Source organism: Borostomias antarcticus, assembly GCF_949987555.1.
Source record: "Borostomias antarcticus genome assembly, chromosome: 7".
NCBI classification, from domain to species: Eukaryota; Metazoa; Chordata; class Actinopteri; order Stomiiformes; family Stomiidae; genus Borostomias; species Borostomias antarcticus.
Genome location: NC_140240.1, coordinates 5,975,107 through 5,998,065, shown reverse-complemented (window position 1 = coordinate 5,998,065; position 22,959 = coordinate 5,975,107). Strand labels below are relative to the sequence as shown.

General features: G+C 43.7%; 1 protein-coding gene across 4 annotated transcripts in view; it reads left to right on the top strand.

Moving 5' to 3' along the window:
* foxp1b (forkhead box P1b) overlaps nucleotides 1–17,373 on the top strand; it is a 157,308-nt gene extending 139,935 nt beyond the window's left edge. For 3 of the 4 annotated variants that reach the window (XM_084440856.1, XM_084440854.1, XM_084440855.1), the window contains 9 exons: nucleotides 353–440; nucleotides 1,839–1,922; nucleotides 5,693–5,900; nucleotides 6,148–6,224; nucleotides 6,918–7,019; nucleotides 8,278–8,399; nucleotides 9,449–9,518; nucleotides 9,705–9,889; nucleotides 12,615–17,373. In XM_084440856.1, the coding sequence (XP_084296982.1) occupies nucleotides 353–440; nucleotides 1,839–1,922; nucleotides 5,693–5,900; nucleotides 6,148–6,224; nucleotides 6,918–7,019; nucleotides 8,278–8,399; nucleotides 9,449–9,518; nucleotides 9,705–9,889; nucleotides 12,615–12,759 (1,081 nt within the window). In that variant the 3' untranslated portion in view covers nucleotides 12,760–17,373. The remainder of the gene's footprint in view (nucleotides 1–352; nucleotides 441–1,838; nucleotides 1,923–5,692; nucleotides 5,901–6,147; nucleotides 6,225–6,917; nucleotides 7,020–8,277; nucleotides 8,400–9,448; nucleotides 9,519–9,704; nucleotides 9,890–12,614) is intronic. The other variant, XM_084440857.1, reaches the window with a different exon arrangement.
* The last annotated feature ends 5,586 nt before the right edge of the window (nucleotides 17,374–22,959 follow it).

Here is a 22,959-nt window from a genome sequence, read left to right as displayed (position 1 = left end):
CTGAAATTCCTAAGTCATTTCTCTTATCTATTAAGTTTCAGCAGATACCCCCATCTCATGAAATATGGATTTCATTCATCTTTGCTTAAAGACATATTTCCTTTCTTGCTATGCAGATACCTGTGCTATTCGGGTCGTTTTATATTTGGTCTCTGCACAGTATTTACCAGTTCTTATCTACACCTGCCAACACTGGCCACTTACACTGTTTCCAATACCCACACAGGAGAACTACCAGATTATGTAATCAAATAAAGCATTATGAGATTTGCTTTGGATATTAAAGAGGCCGCAGTAAAACATTGAAACGAACCGCGTTCACATCTGTCTCCTCTCTGCTTTTGTCTCCCAGACATCTTAACAACGAGCACGCCCTGGACGACAGGAGCACGGCCCAGTGTCGAGTGCAGATGCAGGTCGTACAACAGCTGGAGCTGCAGGTACCGTCTCCCCGTTTGTTTTCCCACAAATATCTGCGTTTCTTCTTCCCCTGACACCTCCCACGTCGGCTGCCCCCCACCCCCGTCCCCCCGTCTCACAGAGATGAAGCATGGCTCACGCGTGGGGGTGGGGGGATGGGGTGGAAGAATGAAATTATTTTGTACATTTGTGAGTAACCAGTCATTAAAAATGTGTTATGTATGCATGACAGTCAGGCAAAGATATATGAAGGGCCCGGGGCTAAGTAGGGAAGATAATTACATTTTGAATTTTACTGGGTTTTAAAGTTATTTATGACTTTTAACTGTTTGGCACTAACAATAAAACACTTGGCGAGATGCACAGGCTGCAGCGACGCCGGGTGCCACAATGTCGGCCGGGTTTATCGAATGGAAAGGTTAAGACTATGAAATGCACCGAACAGAGATTCACTTTTTTCATGAATATCGGTTATCAAGTTTTTCTATTTTTTATTTTTTAATGCAGTGCCTTTGAGTGGTCTGATGGGCCCCCTGGAAATATGCATATGTACATTAAGTATGCACTTATGAAGAAAGGCATGCTGCATGGCTGCTCCATTAGTGGAGCTCGGTGGAGTGGTGGGTCTCAACCTCTCTTACTATTGATCCACAATGAACACGTTCATCTCCGTACTTGATGTTAGGTGTCTGAGGAAGATTCGCCAAATATTTGATCGAAAAGAAAGGCGAGAATCCGACAAACCTTGCCATTAGTAAAGGTTTGAAATGAAAATGAAATGGAAATTAACTGCTCCTTTTTCATTTATTACTGCCACGGTTGTGAAGCAGATGGTCTAACCAAGAGCACACTTTATGTATTAAAGATGTCATGCAGTATTCGCTTACAGTCCACAAAGTAGCCGAATGGTACTTTTTATAGTTTCCCAAAATTGTAATGAAATCATGGTTTACAGAGTTTTGAACCTTAAACAATGAGGTCACAAGTTCAGTCCATTGAACATTAAAACCATTCCACCCGCCCTGTTATTTCCGCACTGCCTGTGTGTCATTGAAAAGACTGAGGGTTTATCAGACATGTCCTCCAAGCACAGCAGATAATATAGTATAATATGAGCAGCTCTGACAGGGGAGAGTTAAGGACAGGTACAGTAGCTACGTGCAGGGTTCTTTACCGGCTATGGGACATGGAGATAGTTTAACCTTGAGGGAGAGCCATGGTCAGGTGAAAGGGCAGGGCGATGGCCCTGGATTGGTTGGATTGGTTATCGGAGTGGTGTACAGCATACAGTAGCATATTAGAAACGGATCATCGCTCTGTGACACACAGCTCCAGTTATCAAGAACAAAAGTCGTTGTCTGAGAGAGAGATGGATTCTCGTTCATGAAAGATTGAATGCCTCTTCTCCCTCATTACAGCTAGCGAAAGACAAAGAGCGTCTTCAGGCCATGATGACGCATCTACACGTCAAATCTACAGAGCCCAAAGCCACCCTACAGCCAGTGAGTATCCACTCTGTCATCTCTCCCTCCCTCCCTCCCTCTCCTTCCCTCTCTCTCTCTCTTTCTCTCCCTCCCTCTCCTTCTCTCTCTCTCTCTCTTTCTCTCCCTCCCTCTCGTTTGTGTAATTGACACACCATGTACTGCGGTTATTAATGTATTTCTTCCAAACTTTGTATCATTTATCCGCTAAACAAAAGCAGCTGTTCACATGAGAAAAGCTGTAAATACTGTTTGGATCACATCTGTTGACATCCTAGATTCAATTATGCTGTAGTGATGAACTCCCAGTGCACTCAGCGGCAGCCCGTAGCCGTGTGGCTGAACCAATGTCTGTAAAGCCACTCGCCACAGGAAGATTTAGACATTTCCTTTGATTCTATTTATTATGTTGCCACATAGTACATTTACACATGCTTATCACTCTTCATATGTGTCATGCCCATATAACACATGCGGTTTCATTTCTATCTCACTGCACTGTTAACATACATCACTGAAATGCGGTACTTTGTCATGTTTAAGCGGGGGCCCATTACCGTATTTCAGTCAGTGTGACAGTTCATTTGTATTGTCAAAAATCATGAGAACCGTTGTGCTGTTTGGCTGAGCAGAACACACACGCGCACACGCCCACACACACACACATGCGCACACACCGCGGCTCCGACAGGGTCTCTCAAAAAACATGTTGCTCGGCCTCGATCATTTATTTACAGGCAGTCCGGCCTGGAGCCGGCGGGCGGGTAGAGAGCCTGAGAGCTGCAGCCAGTCAACATAAAGCGCCCGGCGATGTCGACTGACAACAGGCCGCCTGTCGGAGAGCCGTGCCTCTGTCATGCGCTCCGATGGCGTAGATTAGACGGCAGAACGAGGGGGCCTGACACGCAGACATTTGTATATGAAAAGTGGCTGGGGTGGCAGATAGCATCTCGAGCCTCTACCTCTCCTCTCCCTGCGGGCCTGTGAGAATAGCTGTGTCAGGGCTCAGTGTTAAAGCTCTCGAGGGGGAAGCCGGGGCTGTTTTTATTCAAATAAATACCCTCGCTTCTCCGCCAGCGCTGCGCTGAACTGCACGCTGGTAGCTGCTATGATATGCTGTGATAAATATGTCTGGCTGCTGTTGGGGCGGTGGAGGGGATTACACAGGTCAGGTCCGCTCCGTCGCCGGGGGGGGTGGGGCAGGGGGGGGGGGGGGTGCTTGATGAGCCTGTGGCCCTGGAGATGCCCTCCCAGCTGTACTGCAGTGTTACACTGCTCCCTGTATATACAGTAGACTAAGCAAAGCCCCATTGCAGTAACTGTGCTGTTAGTCTGCTCACAATATGACCACATACAGTGTTTCATTTGAGCAAAACTATTCCATTTTCTTTCTTTTTTCTTTTAGGACATATCATGATCATTAGCGTTAGTACAGTATATGTGGGTAATAGATTAGAGCAATGCTCTGAAAAGAGATCTGTTGCCACATCAGTGTGCAACATACAGTACAGTGTACACACTAATGTTAGCTGCTTTACAGTGAGTCTTAATTAAAGGCAAACACACAAACTGCACATGCAGTTTCAATTGAATGGAATCCAATTTATTCCTTTGAGACAGATGGGAAAAAAACGAGAAAAAAGATCTTAACAGAATACAGCACATTATCAGAGTGGGTACAGTATGCATGCACTATGTGTGTGTGTGTGTGTGTGTGTGTTTGTTTTGTGTGTGTGCGGGTGTGTGTGGGCGGTGTCTGCACTCTTGTGTGTCACTAAGCATTCTTGTCAGAGATCTGACCTTCTGCGTCGTACATAATTAAGGAGGGACTTTTTGTTTATTTTCTTTAGCAGCTTGGCGAGTCAAAGCCAGTATAATTAGATCACCAATTACCATTTAATTAATTTCTGTCTGAAGTCTCATTTTGTCTCTGCACTGGAGTGAGCCCAAATGGTGAGACGAACAAAGGCAAGGCTATTACCAGACTGTCTGGCCTATTGTTGAGGCCACTCTCTGTTTATTTCCAGGGAATATGGATGAAACATGAAACAAAGCCCGCTAATCCCCAGGAAAAGAAGTCAGCGCAGCGCCCCACTCTTTTCATAGTATTGTGTCAGAAAATACAAACCCAAGTGTGATTTATTTGGCTCTTGATTTAGAATAACACTCTCCAGCGACAGTGAATGTGCGGTGGACATTTGCGTCCTTTCTCTAATCCAAATAATTTGTGCAGAACTCCGCCAAGAGGCATATTTAGTCTTATTCGTATTATAAATACACAGTGTGTTTATTTGAACACGTCTACTGATGTTGAAAACCCCAAAACACAATTTCCTCCCCCGTTTTAGCAGCGCGTGGAATGCAAATTAAGATAAAATAAAAGAATACCATGTATTCGTAAAATGAGTCAATGCCATGTCAAGGATGACTTTAGCAATGGTTCCAGTCCCTGATTTCTTTATTACATACCTGTCTATCAAGAGAGCCATCTCTGTGGTAATGACTGTTAATAGGGTTGGAGTAATTGGGTGTCTGAACAGGCTCCATGTGGTGGTGGTGGTGGTGGTGTGTGTATGTGTGTGTGTGTGTGTGTGTGTGTGTGTGGGGTGGGGGGGGGGGTTGAGATGTTAAACACTGTCTGTTCACTTTCACCTGCGGTGCCCCTCACACCCACTGTCACCCATGCCATTATCAGCAAAAATTAGACATCTGATACCTCCAAAGCAATTGACAGCCTTGACATTTCATTAATTTGTTAGCACAATCCACAAATGATTGTCAAAGATGAGATGTCTCCTGCCCACTGTCTCTCTCTCTCTCTCTCTCCCTCTCTCTCTCTCTCTCTCTCTCTCTCTCTCTGTAGGTTTTTCTTCCCCCTTTTTCCTTGCAGACTGGAGTCATGTTTAATTTGGAAACTGGCCTCCTTCGGCAAATTAGCAATTAGAACAATTTTGCGGGAATATGTATATGTGTCATTAGTTTTCCTGCAAATTAATAGCCGGAGCAAGGGGGGTCATGCTAGAATTTTCCACTTGACTGCTGCTCCAGTGTGGAGGTTTGGCACCGTTAGGAGCGACCACAGCTGCTGGAAGACATGCTCTACCTTCGGAACTCTCGCCTTAATTAGTTTACCTTGTAGCTATTATTACTAATATCCCCCCCCCCCCACACACACACACCCTCAACAGCAAAGCAGCCCCCACCCCCTCTCCGCAAAAATATTCCGGGGGCCGCCTTGCGCCGGCGCGGCCCCGATGACGGGGTCACTCCGACACAGTGTTTAATCATCGGATCACCTCCGTAAGCATCTCCTAATTAGAGTCCTCACAATGCAATTCCAGCTTGTAATTAGCCCAGATCGGCCGCTCCCTCTCCCTGACTTATTAGTGGCTGCTCAGCGGTAGGTGAGAATCCCGTCGTCATTTGTCAGGGCCGCTAGGGCCGCCCATCTCCTCTCACCCCCGCCGGTCGCCACGCTGGCCATCAACGGGGGGGTTGCAGATGGGGGGATGCCGGGAGATGAGACAAAGGGAGTGAGATGGAGGACTGGAAGCCGAGCGACCCGGGAGGGGGGGGTGAAGATGAAGGATGGAGGGAGGTGGAGGGCGGACGAGCAGGGGCTCCTCGGTCGCTTTCGGAAGCGTTTAGCGAGCGCTCAAGGCTCATCTCGGGGGCCGCCCGCAATTAGGGCCGCGATGAGCGCACATGATGAGGCGTCGGAGGCGTCGGGGTCATTATTATTATTGACGGTCTGTGTGTTCCGTCCCCTGTCTTGTTGTTCACTCTCCCAGCTCAACCTGGTGTCCAGCGTCACGCTGTCCAAGACGGCGCCGGCGGCCTCGCCTCCTCTGAGCCTGCCCCAGACCCCGCCCACCCCCACGGCACCCCTGACGCCGCTGTCCCAGACCCACTCCGTCATCACCACCAACAGCCTGCACAGCGTGGGCCCCATGCGCCGACGCTACTCCGACAAGTACAACAATATGCCCATATCCCCAGGTACCGTACGCAACCGAAATACACACACACGCACGCACACACACACACACACACACACACACACACACACACACACACACACAAGCCAAGAGTATGGAGATTTGGTGTTGTTGGCTTAGATCCATACTGACAGTGGATGCACTGAAAGATAGTGTAATGTATCTTAATGTTAAGATAATGTATCTTGTTGTTGTTGTTTTTGCTTATGTGTTTAATTTGAAATGTGGTGTTTGTTCCCCATGTGCAGATATTATCCAGAACAAAGAGTTTTATATGAACGCTGAAGTAAGACCTCCGTTCACGTATGCCTCGCTAATAAGACAGGTAAGGATTGGCTGCCCGCATTGTGGCCTGCTAACTTACAAAGCGTTTCATTTGTCATTTAAGCAATAGGGCTTTTAATCTGCTCCACTGAGTCCAGTCGTTAACAGGACAGGCGGGGTATAAATATTCAGCCTGGACACAAACTGCTTATTTTCCACTTTTTCTCTTCCTCCTTGTTAAATTTCAAATACAATTTAGAGGAGCGGCAGAAGATTAACCATCTGCAAATGAGTGCAAGAATGCACACATGGCTCCAAAAAAACGGCAGTATATAACAATTGCTTTTGATTAAGCATTACAGTGGATGTGATTATTATGAAATTCATTTCACACAACAGTAGGGATGAACCTGTTTAAAGATGGCCAGTCAATTATCGCCAGCCCTCAGTAATCTCTGATCATAGGAATTAATCTGAGCCTGGCATAATTGCCGCCCTGTAATCTGCCTGAGAAATGTTTTTGCTCACCCTTCATTTACACTGACAAAAGAAATGTATTAAATTCTGCCGATTTGAATAAGAAACGGCGAATGTTCCATAAACAGTGCCAGAGCACATCACACGGGCAGATGATGCTTAGTTGTCTGTGTTTTGTCAAGAGTACACACACCCTGAATGGCCCTTGTGAATAATTGAAAGTTTTGTGGGGAGAATGAAATGTTAAATGTTTTTTTCCTGTCTGTTATCCTTCTAGGCTATCCTCGAATCACCGGAAAAGCAGCTAACACTAAATGAAATCTACAACTGGTTCACAAGAATGTTTGCATATTTCAGGCGCAATGCAGCAACATGGAAGGTAATATTACTTCTCTTCTTGGCTTCCTTCAACTAAACTAATAGGAAGGGGAAGGTTTGTTGATGTTGTGGAAGTAAATTAGCCAAATTTATGAACTCTAAATTAAGTGAACAAGCCTAAAGCCTGTTCATAACTTAGGCCCACTCATTCTGTCCAAATAAAACTGCACCTTACACAACATTGTTGCCCCGCAGTGGAGGTTATGAAGGGAAAATGTGCATTCTTTTAAAAGCCCCTAGCTAATATTTGGAGATGTTTTTGGTGGTGGGTGGCATGAGTTTACTGAAACACACAGTTGCACTGCCAGTGACTCTTGGCCGAGACCGTCCCACAAAATTTAGACTGAGAACACCTTCTTTTCCACTGGACCACACACACACAAATACAGACACACACACACACACACACACACACACATGGAGAAGTCAGAGAGGAGGAGTGAAAGAAAGAGGGAATAAGGAGAGCGATGAAGCATTGAAGGCCCTTATCACGCAGGGTGTTCAGCGTGTCCATGGTGCAGCTGTGAGTGAGCCCCCCCCCCCCCCCCCACACACACACACACACACAGCTCACGGTCCTCCCTCAGCTCTTTAACTGCCCGCTCCGCTGGTCGCTGACAGCGTTTCCATAGGGGCATACTGGTTATAAACACCACATCCCACACCATCACACACGCCTACACGGAGACGCACGAACACACACACACACACACATAGGCATACCCACTGTATACACATGCACTCAATATAGCGCTGAAATGACAAAGGGATGGTACAGACATGCACAGAGTTCCAGTCCCATGTGTCAGTGACGGTGGTTTATTTATAAAAGGTAGCCCGCATGGACTTCAAATGTTAGTACGTACTATAAACCAACATTTTAAAAGCTTTTAGGCCGTCTTCCCCTTTTGTATTCCATTGTGGGTAAAGTCATAACTGAAAGTGACAAGCTAAAAAAGTCTGGTTTATTTGACCTAGACCTTTTGTTCAGTCTGTATTTTTGTTATGGAGGTCCAGAGCTCATCATAAATTACTGCTTTGTGAACGATATGTAAAGGATGTAATTACAATTTATCTGTATTGCTATAGTAACTGAAAAATATTTATTCAATGTTTTAGTCATTTGATACTGCCAGTATATCACTGTTCAGGTTCTGGTTGAATGTTTCTCTTTTAAATGTTCGACATTTTCTGTGCTGATAGCCATGTTTCTCTCTGTTTTTTTTGTGTGTGTTTTTTTTTTTTTACACCAACTGCAGAACGCAGTCCGGCATAATCTTAGTCTTCACAAGTGTTTTGTGCGAGTAGAAAACGTTAAAGGGGCAGTGTGGACAGTGGACGAACTAGAGTTCCAAAAGAGACGGCCTCAAAAGATCAGTGGGTAGGTCTGTCCCGCTGAGAAGAGGCTGTTGCTCCATCTCATCGTGTGTGTGCCACGCTGCCCCCAGAGTCTCTGCTTGCTTTGGCGCGCCCCCCCCCCCCCCCCCCCTCCCGCCCCCCCGCCCCCCCCACCCCCACCCCTCCCCTCCCCCCATGCTCTCAGTGCTCTGCCCCTCGGTGAGGCAGCATAACCCACATTGGCTTATGCTTATTTTCATTTTGACCCTCTCCCTCTCCCTCCCCCTGTTTGTCTGTGTCTGTCTGTCTGTGTCCGGGTGTGTCTGTCTGTCTGTCTGTCTGTCTGTCCTCTGTCCTATTGATCACTGCATCTGCATCTGGCTGTCTCGCTGGCTTGTTCCCAGGGTGCCATTCGCACCAACCTTTCCCTGCATAAGTGCTTTATGAGAGTAGAGGATGAGTTTGGGTCCTTTTGGACTGTTGATGATGAAGAGTTTAAGCGCGGTCGCCACATACAGCGAGGCCGCCCTCGGAAATACGCCACTGATGAGAACTTTGACGAGCTGCTCGTACAGTAAGCACTTCCGCCTGGCCTGTAACCTTTGCCCCCCCCCCCCTCCCCACACTCCACCATTTGCATGCTCTGCCTCTGTGTTCCCATCATGCCTCTGTGTTAAGCTCTTCATACATCATGCTTTCATCCGCTAGACCTGCTTCTATCTCCTTGTTTTTCCCATGAAATGCAATGTATTGAAATGACTAATGTTTTCAGTTGCAATAGTTGTGACTCTAAAGCTACTTAAACATATTGTACTGTTCGTCAGGAGTTCACATACATTTTGTGACAGCATGTCATTTTATAAAAATATTTTACCTGAGTGCTTTATAGAAGCTGCAAATCCAAGTGGTCGAAAGACATTTGTAACTGACTGGTCTGACATGGTCACTTGGGCAATACTCTAAAATTAACGTCTGAACTCTATAATCAGTATAATCCTAGCGTAGAGTTGTGCAAAGCTCAGTTGAGTAGGGACTTCTCCCGGATCAAGCAAGGGTCAGTGATTGTAATGCGTTCTCCTTTTCATGGTGCAGAAGTCCGGCCTTAGTGAAGAACATCCAGACCAACTTGGGCTACGGTCCAGCCCTTTCTGCTGCCTTCCAGGTAAATATAAACAAGCTGTCACACTTTTACCTTGACCCTTCACTCCAGCGTAAGAGAAAGCCAGGAAATAATAAACACGACACTGTCTAGCCCTCATGTGCCTGCTACCTTTGCTCTTTGTTTGTGGGGTGGGTGACGGGAGACCGAGATGTGCCGCTGACAGCTCTCCTCCATTTCATATTGAAGGCTGTGCATGCTTTTCAGGCTTCGATGGCAGAGAACAGCATACCTCTATACACTACTGCTTCCATCGGGAGTCCCACCCTCAGCTCCCTGGCGAACGCCATCCGAGAGGAGATGAACGGGGCGATGGACCATGGAAACAGCAACGGCAGTGACAGCAGCACGGGGCGGTCTCCCTTGCCAGCTATGTGAGTGGCACCTTCCTCCTACGGTACCTTCAACGCGCTCTCTGTAGACGAGCCGGGAGAGGATCCCCGCCCTCCACACCAGCTGTAATGGATGCTCAGTATGATCGATTTAATACGAAATGGCCGTACCCTCCCAAATGCCCTGGGATTTGATCTGAACTGTACATACAGTACATTAGCTGAAGAGGGAATAATGCTTCTGCTAAGCAGCAGAGCAAATAGAGAGAGGGATGCTACCGGAGGGGTTTGTTTGAAGGGGTCAGAGCCAGTACTGTGGCTGCCCTCCCTGTAGAAAGGAAACTCCACCTTCTGGAACAGGCAGAGCCAGGAAGAAAAGACCAGCGCCCACTGTTATTCTAACGGCATGTTTAGAAACTCTACTTTTATTGCAGTTCAAAAATGTGTCCCGCAGTCTGATGAATCCCACCATAATCACCTCTCGGATTTGCTAAAATATTTACAAAATGCTGGAACTCAGAGTGACATAACGGCGGTCTCCGCCACGCTGAAGCATGAGCTGCAACACGTTCGAAACCCACCGAGCCCTCCAAAGAAAAACAACAAAAAAACATAATTAGCCTTAAAGAGCGATCCAAGATTCTCATGTAGGAAAGCTGTGGTCGGCCGGGAAACCTCAGTTCCCTGTTCACTTGTTGTACAGGAGTGTCTGCTAAGTTGTTTGAAGCCTAAAATAATACAGTGCAGCCAGCATCGTTACCAGATGTAGGGCAGACCACCGATGTGCAGCTCTGGTAGATTTAGGGATGGCCCCCCGAAATGTCTGAGCTAGGGGGAAATCGAGCCTGGAGACAGAATGGCGCAGTAATGAGCTCGTGGCCAAATGGAGGAGAGTGCCATCCCTAATCACTGTGAACATAGCTCTGGGCATGGCTGGGGAGCAGGAAAGGCAGAGACAGGATGGGTGTTCTGCCCCAAAGGCAGCCTCACTCTCTCTGTCTCTCTCTAGGCTGATAGAGCACATGTTCAGAGGCTTTCACAATGATTTGGATAGTTTTCACGCAAGTACAAAATAGCATAATGCGTTAGGTCTATTTTCTTTAATGTTTAAAGAAATCCATCCACACTTCTCAGTTATACAGTAAATACCTGCAGTGATGTCACATACCTACCAACACAAACAAGCAGAATTGTCATGAGTTGGGGATTTTAAGCACTCTCTTGTGTCATCTAGGTTCTCAACAAGGCAGCACTGACTTGAAAGTTCATTTTACCTGCATGTCTTTACTTCATACTCTCATAACTCATAAGAGAGAGTGAGTGAGAAAGCTCATCATGTGTTTGGGACTTGGCCCAGTAGACCCAGTTCACACATGCAGACAAGCCTGGCGAACAGACTCTGAGGGCGCAGTAACGACACATATGTTTGCCACATGTTTAGCAGCCCTGCTGGCTGACAGAGCTGGGATTTTAACACAGAGAGGAAACCAGAGCTGAACAGTTCCCTGACTACGATCAGGTATCCAGGCCCGGCTAATTACAAACACAGAATGTAGAATCAGCATGCAGTTCAATAGCATAATAATAACAATGTTTGCCCTGCAGCGATCGAGACCTGAGGCAATGCAGAGCTACTTTGATCTGAAACCAGTAACAAAGCTGACTTTTCTCTCTCTTAAAGGTAGGCCTATCTGTTCATTAGCTTAGGAGTTTCTCCGTCGTAACGGGTGGAGATCGCATCAGACATTAGCTCAGTCGCAAATCAATGAACCCTCGCTGACACCGAACACGCCGTTTGCCCCATGTTAGTCTTCAGACCCCCCCCCCCCAGCGTCCGGCCCGGAGACCGTCCAAACGCCGCTGTGGTGCGGCACGCCGTCGCCATGTCTTAGACCTTAGGTTGGAGGAACCTCCTGCAGCTGCTCGTAGTGTTTGTATTTTCCCTTCCTCTCCTATACAGGCAGGCCGCCCCCCCCCCTGCACTTTATTTCTGTGGTGCTGCTGTAATGAGAAATTTGGCAGATCCCATCTCTTTACAGCCTCTTAGCCAAGGCTGCGGGCTGGGGTTCATGTTTTGCCTTGTTTACAAGTGACAGCGTTATTATTCTCATAAGGGCTCTGTTTCTTATCACGGTGTTGTGCTGAGCGTGCCTCGCTGCTCCGCTCGCGCGCCTTGCTGCCAACGCTTTTCTTCCCTTATTGACACTCGGTGAAAATATGCATTAATTTTGGAGTTTAAAGCATGTACGGCGATGTCTGGTCGCTGTGTTTGCCTGAAGTTGATTAATGATAGAAGCCGGCGCGGGGTCGTCCTCCGGAGACCCGCCTTGCAGGTTGTGCATGTTAACGAGCAGGAAGGGGAACACACAGAGCGCCGCTGATCCGACGCCACCAGGAGGCTGACGACAGCCCACTCGCTCCGCAGAGTCCATTCTCTCCTCTCCTCGTCTCACGTTGTTAATCTTCCTCATTTATCAATTCTAAGTGAATACCCTGTTGTCAGCCGCTAGCAAAATAAAGCCCGTAGGTTTCCTGGGATTGGAACGCCTCAAAAGAGGCTGAAATGATCACTGCCGGTGAAAGTCCCTCTCACAGACTTCCTGAAAGCCATGCGTTAGTTTTTTTTTGCGTGTTCTTTTTTCGAAACCGAATCAATACACGTCATTGTGCCCCTTTAATAGAGAGTGAGAGGTTCAGCCAGGGTTTAACGGGCCAAAGGCAGAAGAAGGGCTTGAACATTCTCTGTTTGTGTTGTGTTTTACGACAGGCATCACATCAGCGTTAAAGAGGAACCACTGGACCCCGAGGACCACGAAGGCCCCCTGTCCCTGGTGACGACGGCCAACCACAGTCCAGATTTCGATCACCACAGAGATTACGAGGACGAACAGGGGCACGATGACATGCTCTAAGGCCTGCCCACACCGGGGCCCCACCCCTGGGGCAGAACGAACCTTCGTCATCTGGGAGGCGGAGCAACTCCACAGATGCAAACAAGACTGCAGTCTCAGCTCTCTGATGACAGCTATCAAATGTTTCCATTGACTTTTAGTGCCATTATAATACATAGTGAAAAACACACAAACAAGAATACATTCCCACTTGGGGGTATTTTTGATTTATTTCTACTTTTGGTTTAAGTGAACTGAAAACAAACAAACTTCATTTGTACTCAACATGGGTTGAATGGACCTGTTTGGTACTGGGGGGACTACCTTGGTCAGCGTGGAGGCGTGAAGGCCAGGTTGGACATGGACCTGTCCAGCACTGTGCAGCCAGAAAGGACTGCATGAAGCCCACTGAACCACACTGAGCATGGACTGCAGAGGGCTTCTCTCTCTCTCTTTCTCTCTCTCTCTCTCTCTCACACACACACACGCATGCCACACCCACACACACCCACAGCTGACCACAAACTCAAGAGAGACTGACAGTTACTTTACACCGTGTGTGTGTGTGTGTGTGGGTGGGGCGGGGGTGGGGGGGTGCGTGCGCGTGTTTGGATTTTGTTCATTGTCACTGCCTTCAAAAGTTCATTGGTTTGCTTCCATCTATGGGGTGGGGGGGATATATTTGGTGTGTTTTGAGGGTGAAGGGTTATAAAATATAAATGGATGTCTTTTCATTGTTCATTGCTGTCGTTGTCGTTGCTGCATTTGTGTTTCTGTTGAACTGATCAGACCTCATGCCCATGCTGTGGAGATTCTGTATGGTCAGCACTTGATGATGAATGTTTATGATTTCCTTTCATGTCGTTCCATTTCTTTTCTATACATGAAGCAGAATGTCAAATACCAAGTAGTATTTTTCTGTCATTTATTCCACGCGCTCCGGAATGCCACCCCCCTGACATGTAGCCGACCCCCCCCCCCACCCCCACCTGCTCTCCCAGCTCATGAAGTCCAGCTGCAATGCACTACTCGTAATGAAGGCTCTCTCCACGCATCAATGAAGTTTAATTTAAGATGGGAATGAATGACAGAGAAATCATGCAGGTTATGATTTATCCTTATGAAATGATATGTTAAAACAGCCCCACACGATAGAGCATGTTAGCTGCAACCAAATTCCCGGTCACGTGCAAGCTCCCGTTTTAAACGAAAATGAGAATGTCAGGGTGTGCAGTGCAAAGATAATATTTTAGACCAACTAATTGTGATTCCTGAATGCAGCTGTCATTGCAGATCAAACGTGTCTAGTTTCCCACACTGTAATTTCAATCATGAGGGACTGTTTGGCCGTGCTTGAAGATATCAAAGTGCATTCCCTATAGTTTTCATATCCCTACCATATGCATGACCAGTTGGCTTTCCCCGTTTTTAGTGAATATGAATAATTAGCCTACACATCAGATTCAATATTCTGTTTCCTTAATCAAGGGATAATCCCATGACTTGGCAATAAGAACCGATCATTGCGCATTCCAATGTTATGCAGTAGAACCCCTCAACCCCCCCCCCCCCCCCCCCACACACACACACACACACACACACACACACACACACACCACCACCACCACCACCCTCCCAAGTCGTAGAGGGAAGTGATGTGAGTCATTGTGGACCCGGCACGAGTACAACCCAATGTCAGAGTCAGAGTAGTGATGTAAGCCCCACATTCACATAGGTGGAACCAGCTGCTGAAAAGCTGCTACTACCAACAGGTTAGGCATATGACAAGAAACTGAATACAAAGATTTATGACCATTACCAAGACTGCAAACAACCACTTTGCATTTTTAATTTATTATTTCTATCATTTCTGTTTTTTATTTTATTTTTTAAATATAATTTTACTTTTGTTTTAGTTGTTGATGCGTCTATCTTGCTCTGTGACTACCAAAGATAAACTACAAAGTTAAAAAGATGTTCTCTGTTCCATGCAATAGCAGATAAGGCCAAATATCCTTCGTTCTCTCCTACTGGATGTGAAAGGATCTTTACATGGAGAATAGTCTCAGCTGTGTCAAGCCAGTGGCAGATTTTAGAGAGAATGCTCCTCAAGTTGTTTGACTGTCATTCACTTTAAAGCCAAAGGGTTCTCTTGAGGAGTACAGTACAGTAGTGACTGCAGGACTTTGCAGTGACCAAAACAGAAAGGGAGGATGTAGAGTCAGACAAACATGATGACCAAATTAGGGGAACATCGTCTTTGGGCCAACGAGAGGAAAATGTCAACTAAGAGCAGATTCCAGATCAGATTCCTGTGCAACAGAGAGGGCATGGAAGACAGGTGACTGCTCTGACTCTAGTGATTTAACCAGTAGACCAGAGAGCTTTCCAGAGAACAATGTGAAATGGATTCTATACTTCAACTGGACCACACAATGATTCAATGTTTTTGTTTATTTTTTATTCTTTATGAATTTGTATCCTTTCAAACGATTGTATGCCACTTTTAAGGGGACCTGGTATCTTGGCAGGACTCTGCTGTTCTTTGTTAATATTGGCAAGGCTTTATGATTGTGTTTAGTTTCTGTCAACGTATTACTTTTTATATTAAAAAACACTCCTGTCAACTAATAAGCTGGGTACAAGGTACTTTATGGCAGTTATTTTTAAATTCTCCATGCATCTGCTATTGATTAAAAAGGGCAATCTGTGGTTTTCAGAAAATGTAATTCATATCCAGGCAGCTGTAGGATGGGTCAGTAGCAGCCCAACTGGGATCGTGAGAACAACTTGAGCTCATCCAAACCCAGTGCTTCGTTGGTTTGCTTGGTATTCAAAACGGGGAAAAAAGCTGGTAGATTAGAACATTCTCAGCATGTGTAGCTTGACATTACTAAAGATAACAGCATGAGAAAACTGTTAGTATGCATACCTCAGTTCAAACCTATAGGGAATGATTAAATTAAGAGGGGAAAAAACATTTCACTCTGTTGAACTTGTATGTCTTGCATGTGTAGTCTAAAACTGTAGAGAGAAAGATATTTTAAAAAAAGACTAAAAACAGTAAGAAAATGAAATTAGAGCTTGTTTATCTTGAGGGTCTCACATCCTTTTTGCAAAACCGATCCAAACCTCAGGCCTTTTTCATGAAGAAATCACCCAGCTTTATTTGATACCCTTAATTTTTTTTTTTTTACCACAATCTGTTCTCAGATATACTGGTCGTTCGGTGTGCTTTCCAACATTAGGTTGTACATACATGTCAGTATAGCCTCATACATGTCAGTATAGCCTCATGTCTTTTTTGTCCTTTTATTTCCTTGTTTCTTTCAAAGATCAAAATACATTTGTGTTATGTTTGCTTTATCGCAACTGCTTTGTATTAACTATAAAATAGCTATGAAAAACTGCTGTATGTATGAATAGCAAACTGTGCTGCAAATGTATTTTACTTAGTAATCCTTGCTTTAAAAAAGTCATCCATGCAGACGTCTGGGCGAGAGGGTTGGGGGCGGGGCTGGGGGATTATCCCCCATTTTGGATTTTAAACTGTAAAATAGACAACAGACTTTTCTCTGTTATCATTGACCTAAGCATTTTGTACAGATTTTTTTTTTCCTTTTTGTGTTAAGCTGTTTTTGATACTTCCTTTTGATGGGCCAACCACTGCCTTCTGTGGCGCTATGTTTTAGATGACTGCTCAGTTAGAGGGGCAGACAGGTATATTTCCTCTACAAGATGGAGATATCTTGCATGACTGATACCAGGGTCACAGAGACGAGAAATATGGTTAAGTGGTCAGTAATAATATAAGGGTGTATCTAATGATATTTTATATGAAACAAATAGGAAAAAGAAGAAAAATATGCAGTGCCAAGATGTAAAGAATATTGTTAAATGCTTTGTTTTTTCAGAGGAATTCATTCATACAGTACGTGCATCACCAGAAATGTGGTCATCACCATCATCATCAGCATCATCATCATCATCTTAGTCATCATCAGCAGCCAGTAGGTGATGGTCTCCGCTTTTGAGTTGGCCTCAAAATATCTCTATATTTTTTATCTCAACTGTTTTGAAATGTGTTTATTTTTTGATAAGTACAGTACCAAGCACAGCAGACAGATGTCTTAAGTTGACCACGCAGACTGGAGGGTTGGAAGAGGGATGAGAACCAGACTCTGTACTTGACATACAGTAGAGTAGATGTACAGTTTACATACAGTACATTGCTGTCTGTTGACTGTAAAACACACCCTGAGTCTAGCAGCCTCTTAACCTTCCTTTGCTATGTGTAGATGGAATCAGATAACCTTCCTTAAGACACTTGCAGCCATGCTAATTTACCAAGGTCTCATCCATCATGATCCACCCCACTGTCATTCACAACTGTGTGGTACCAGAACCTACTATCTTCACCACCCTGTGCTTCAGACAGAGGGGAGCCAGGAGCTGTCACGCTGCTCTCACTTTCAGCAGCTAGGCTTCGTTTTTCTGTTGATGCTGTAGTCCGTAGTTTTCTGTTTGTAAAGATAACGATTATGCTCATCACCTCCACCAGTCTGTAATCTCATGGTCATTCCTTGCCTGTCTAACACGGACTATTCTGTTGTACAGTCAGTTGAGATTACTGACGTAAGCGTTCTAAACATGCAATAAAATGCTGGTTGTTCATAATGTTTCCTGAATTCCTTAGTCCTCTGACATGTTGATGTGACTTACACAAAGAACATTCAAAACCCATAATACTGCAGGATGAGGAGTGAATTTGAATTGTTTGTGTCCCACAGTAGGCCTATGTGTGCACCTCTTATGGACAATTCAACACAAAATCTCACCATGATTCTCACATTGACTGATCGGTTCTGGAGAGCCATGGTTAGATTGCCATGGAAACAGTTAACTGTTTGTCATGTTCTGCAGGACTTCTGCAGAGTCCGACCACCACTATCATCTCAGCTTCAACATTAAATTATCTTGTAATTAAAAAGAGACAGTTAAACTGTCTTTTCCTAACAGCAATTTAGGTAACTGCATTTGATAAGCTATAAATTGTAACTGCATTAAAATTCCAGAAATATTAGCGATATGGATTTCTTGATGGGAATTAATGCTGATGACCAAGATTTGCTTTTTTATGACGGAAGCACAGGTCAGGATGGCCACAAAACAGGAGACAGAGATCAAGTCTAAGCACTTTTAATCTTGTGAAACAAGCAATTACAAATAGTTGCATTGATTTGTTAAAAAGCTTTAGGTGACATAAATTGTTTCTTGCTTAGCTTATTGCTCTGATACATAAATGTCACAAGTATATTATTAATTAAAGGCATTGAAAGACAAGATTTAATGGAAACAATATAAAATCATGACCAATCTTTTTGCAGGCAATATTTTATATTGCATTTAGGGTCTTAGATTTCCATGTTTAGTATCCAGTGTTATGCTTTCAAGAGACTTGTGGCTTGCTTGTAATTGTGGGGTTGTTGTGGTTTTTGCATCATGAGAAACATTCCAATTTGTTCATTTAAGGGTCTTGAATACAATAAATCTACCTATTTTCAATTAAATGCTTAAATAGATAATACACTATTGCATCACATACATAGGCATAGATAATATTGAATTAAATCTTTAGTTATCATTGGTGTCGTCTCATATTTCAGTCAAATCAGTCTTCTTAAGAGGCACAGATATATTGTATGACTAGAACCACATCCATCGATAAGAAACCAAAAGGAGAGATTAGTAAATCCCTGTATTTACTTCTGCTGGTGTGGCATCTCTATGGATTCATGCTCTTCATTTAATTCAAATTGAAGCATGGCAGAGTAACAGCAATCCACACAAGAGCTTAACTTAAATAGCCAAAGCTGGCAAATACCCAATATTGCAGTGAGGCAATTAGTAGCCCTGCAGTATTTGCTATTCATAGTTTGATGTTAAAACTTGTTTATTAAGATGGGCTGCAGGCACTGGTGTGCAATAGACCTGCCTTTAATTAGATTCCAATTATTTGTCTGTTTCTGATATTGTAAACCGGCACTTACCACATCAGTTAAATTGACACACTGCACTGCTTGGTTTACTCTGTAATTAAAACGTGTTCTGTTAATTAGATGATGACCACTTTATTCCAGGGCTCTTGTGTTTGGGCTCCTCTGTAGTGCGCTGTTTGGATCATGAGTTGCCAGACGCTTCCCTAATCAGCCCTTGTTTTGTTTCAATTACCACCTGCTGTTCAAAAGGCTTGCCTGCCCCCCCCCCCCCCCCCCCCCCCCCCCCCCCCATTCTAAACCAGGCTGGGCCCGCATGCTCCCAGCCCCAGCTCCAACATTACACACATTAATACATGGCTGAGCCCAGCTCTCTTCTTCGTTAGAAGGCACATCTATGTTTCAAAGATTCCAGGCAATTAAAAGGAGAGTCAGGAAGGCTGATGAAAGAATAAAGGTACTCATCACACCTCTGTGTGTAGCCAATGGTAATTACTCTAGTTGAGTAAATAGCTGAGCTCCTCGGACGTCTCCTCATGGGTTAGTTGGTGGACCTGGTGACGCTCAAGAACAGTGAAACTGAATTGTAAGGTATTTTTATGATAGGAATACTGAAGAGAGCTTCTGAAGCTCAGACACTGCCCTCATACAACAGGGACAACTTGGGCTTGGTAATCAGGGTTTGATCTATGCCATGTGCACTTGGCCATGAAGGTACTAAACATGATTATCTGAGAGGTAGTCCTGATCTGGTAGCGTCTATCTGATCTATGTAGTTGAAGACTCAATCGGGTCACACTCACATGTTCCAACATCTCTAGATCAACTGCTTACATATGTTAAGCTCACATAAAGATCTACATTGTCAATATCAGATACTCATATGGTAGACTAAAAATAGGGGAGATTGTAAAAGTAGTATTGTAGAAGTGTGATATAAACACAATGTCCAACCAGTACTCCTTACAGAAAATGTGAGCATCAGAGACTTCAATCATGGCAAAGACTACAATGTGGTGACAGTCCATGCCCGTCTTATTCTCTTGTTTTTAAACACTGTAACCAAATTAAGATGCACCCCCACAACCAGCCCAACTTTATAAAAAAGCATTTTTGTAATGTTCCAATATTCAGCATTAAGCAGAATTCTTGAGTTTGAATAATTTAAGACATGCAAAACGACATGAATAATTATGTCACTCTCCCGCTTTATGTCACAATGAATTAATGGATGAGACAATGTGGTTGTTTGATTCTGCCTGTCAAATTGGGGGAATGTGTGATTGAAAAGTTTGTTTACAGGCAAACATTCAGCTTTCATCCCTATCGCCAAGCTAGCCAGCCACAAGCAATTAGCATAATCCTAGATACAGTCTTTAAAGAATACTCTTCAATACACCTACTGTACAGTAGAATCCAAGGCATGCTATGCAGTGGGATCAAGGTTTGATGTTTGTGTGGACCTACCCACTGTCACCTCTCATTTCCTTCGAAATACATGACTTTTTTCAACCCAAAAAGCTATCATTTAAATGTCATGGCCAGTGTTTACCTGCAGTGAACCTTGATTGAGGCAGCCTGTGACTTTACACTGATGCCTTCCTAATCTGTATGATTGGCATGCTAATTTCACTGATGCTGCCATTCAAAACACAAACATGAATTGTTGGTTTTAGAACTGGGAGACCTGGTAGAGTGAATTTCAAGTACTTATTCAAATATTTCATTAAAATGTAAATTTTACAATGGTGTACATCTAGCTGTGCACAGGGCATGACTTAAGAAGTTATGAAGTTATAACAGCGTTTTCGTTCTGATGCCAATTAACTAGGACTATAATGTCCTTACCTTGTTTTATCTCCACTAACAGCATGCCAACAAATGCATCAAATGCAACAGGAGTTTGAGGGAGCGGTATTGACTTGAGATACGATGACTGCAAAAAAAAGAAAGAAAAAAGAACCCAATTAAACATGAAGCCTCCTGCAGACTGGTAGCTAATCAATTCTCTTATCTTCACAAGTGCAAATGCACTGATTAAAATTGAGGTTATGCACAAAAAACAGTATACTGAATCAGAATTGTAAATGAGAAAAACACCTCAGTCTGTGGATATATAGTCAGTCATTTGATGGAATGGGAAACAATCTCCAGAAAGTGCGCTTGAAATCTCTCCCTGTCAGTTAGGCCAACTTCACTGTCATTACATACTGCACACAGAGCTAGAGGTATTGTCGATATGGCATACAAAATTACACCCCAATTACTGAAAGAGGTTGTAAATAAACAGCTTTTGGAGACTGCTTTTCAAGTGTGCGGGTAAGACTACAGTATGATGATGCACAGAGCATACTGTAGCCTATTCTCCAGATCTGTCTGAGCCCATTACAAACTCCCAGCTCCAAGTCTGAAGCTCCAACTCTGGACATGAATCAATGAATAGATACAAAGAGTCGTGATGACAAACTGATTCAATTAGTTCAGAAAAATTATAAGCTTTTGTTAGGTGTTTTCCAACCTTGATCAAATGCTCAAACTTTACAGTCTGAGAAACAGTGGAAAGCTCCTCTGGCTTCTGATAGCCCAAGGCTCATACTCACACACCTTTAATTCTTTCTTTTCTTTTCTCATTTTTAACTTGCAGGGAGAAGACAAAATGGTTGCAGGTGGTGATGAAAATAAAAGCCATCCATCATTATTTATTAGGCATGAAAAAGATACACAATAATGTAATTTAATCTCTCAGCAGACAATTATTTCCACATATTGATAATGCAATGCGAAAAGTGCCATGAATCCTAATATGATGTTTGCTTTTATTGGTGTATAATACAAGCAGAACAAATAATGTAATTGTATCAGGAAGAAAATGTAATTATTTGCACATGCTAACATTATAATACCAATCTGCCGGAGACAATGGTATCATATTATTTTGTTGTGCTTAACTAGTTACAATTTGCATTAAGTTATTATCTCTTGGTGGCAATAAAGACTGCATCCTCCTTGAGATCTGTGACTCTTTCCCAGTATTTTTTTTCTATCTCATCCCCCTGCAGATGTTTAAATATAAAGTTACCCTTTGAGAGAACCTTTTAACATATTTTTAAGAGATTCAATAGTATGCTCTTGTTTTTCAAACTACACTTTTTTTATTTATAACTTTTACTCGAGTAATGGAAATACATACCCAACAGAGACGACTCAAGTCCTCATCTTAGCGTACCCAGGGAATCTGGAAGCAGACATAACAGTATTGTCATAACCCCTCATGGCAAACAATGAAACAACACATTTTTTACATTAAAAAATAAGTGCTTTGAATATTTGCATACTGTAGGTGTAGTGCTTTGACCATTTCCACCAATTTCATGATGATTAACATTAATGAAGGACCAGCTTGATGCACCAACTGTCAGGCCATATCAGACACCCCTGCAACCTCCTTCATGTTTTGCATAGCATGGCATTCACGCCATGGTAAACTAATGACCAAGTGAGTCTGTGTAAAATTAGATGAAGCATCTCCAGTGGTGCCTTATGAAAATGTTTTATTGATGACTCATTATCAGTAGTCCAGCACTGAGGTGAGTTTGATCCAGGTCCCAGATAGAGGATTCAAAGTGTAATAATAAAAATAACAATAATAAGGCCAGATAAATATTTCATATTAAAACCTAATCCATCTCAGCGCAGGATATGTACATATTTTAGTATCTAATTTGCATATTCAGAACAAACACACCTCAAAACCATTAGACAACCATAGTAATGACTTGTCTGAGTGATTGGATTTTAAGAAATAAGACAATGAATCATTGTTATATCTCTTCTTGAAATTAATGTCACTGTTTGTTCTGTATCTCCCCTCTTCTTCAGCCTTCACCAAAATAATATTTTGGTCACATTGTATTTCCCTGTAGAGGGACAAGCAAATACTGTGTAGAGGCGTCGTCTTCCACCCGAGGGTAGAGGACTGTTTGCAAGTCATTAGTGATTTGTAAATGATATTTGCTCCCTTGTGACATATCATTTGAGATGGTTTTCTAATAATAACACCCAGTGATATCAAAATAAGAAGCCCTCATGTTGCGCTGATGCTTTTCACAAATGTGGTAATGAAAAATTGCACAGTGACATGACAATATGAAATATTTCCCAGGGTTTTTCCTAAACAATTTAGGGACTTTGTCTACCAGAGTGAATGATGATGATGCAAAATGAT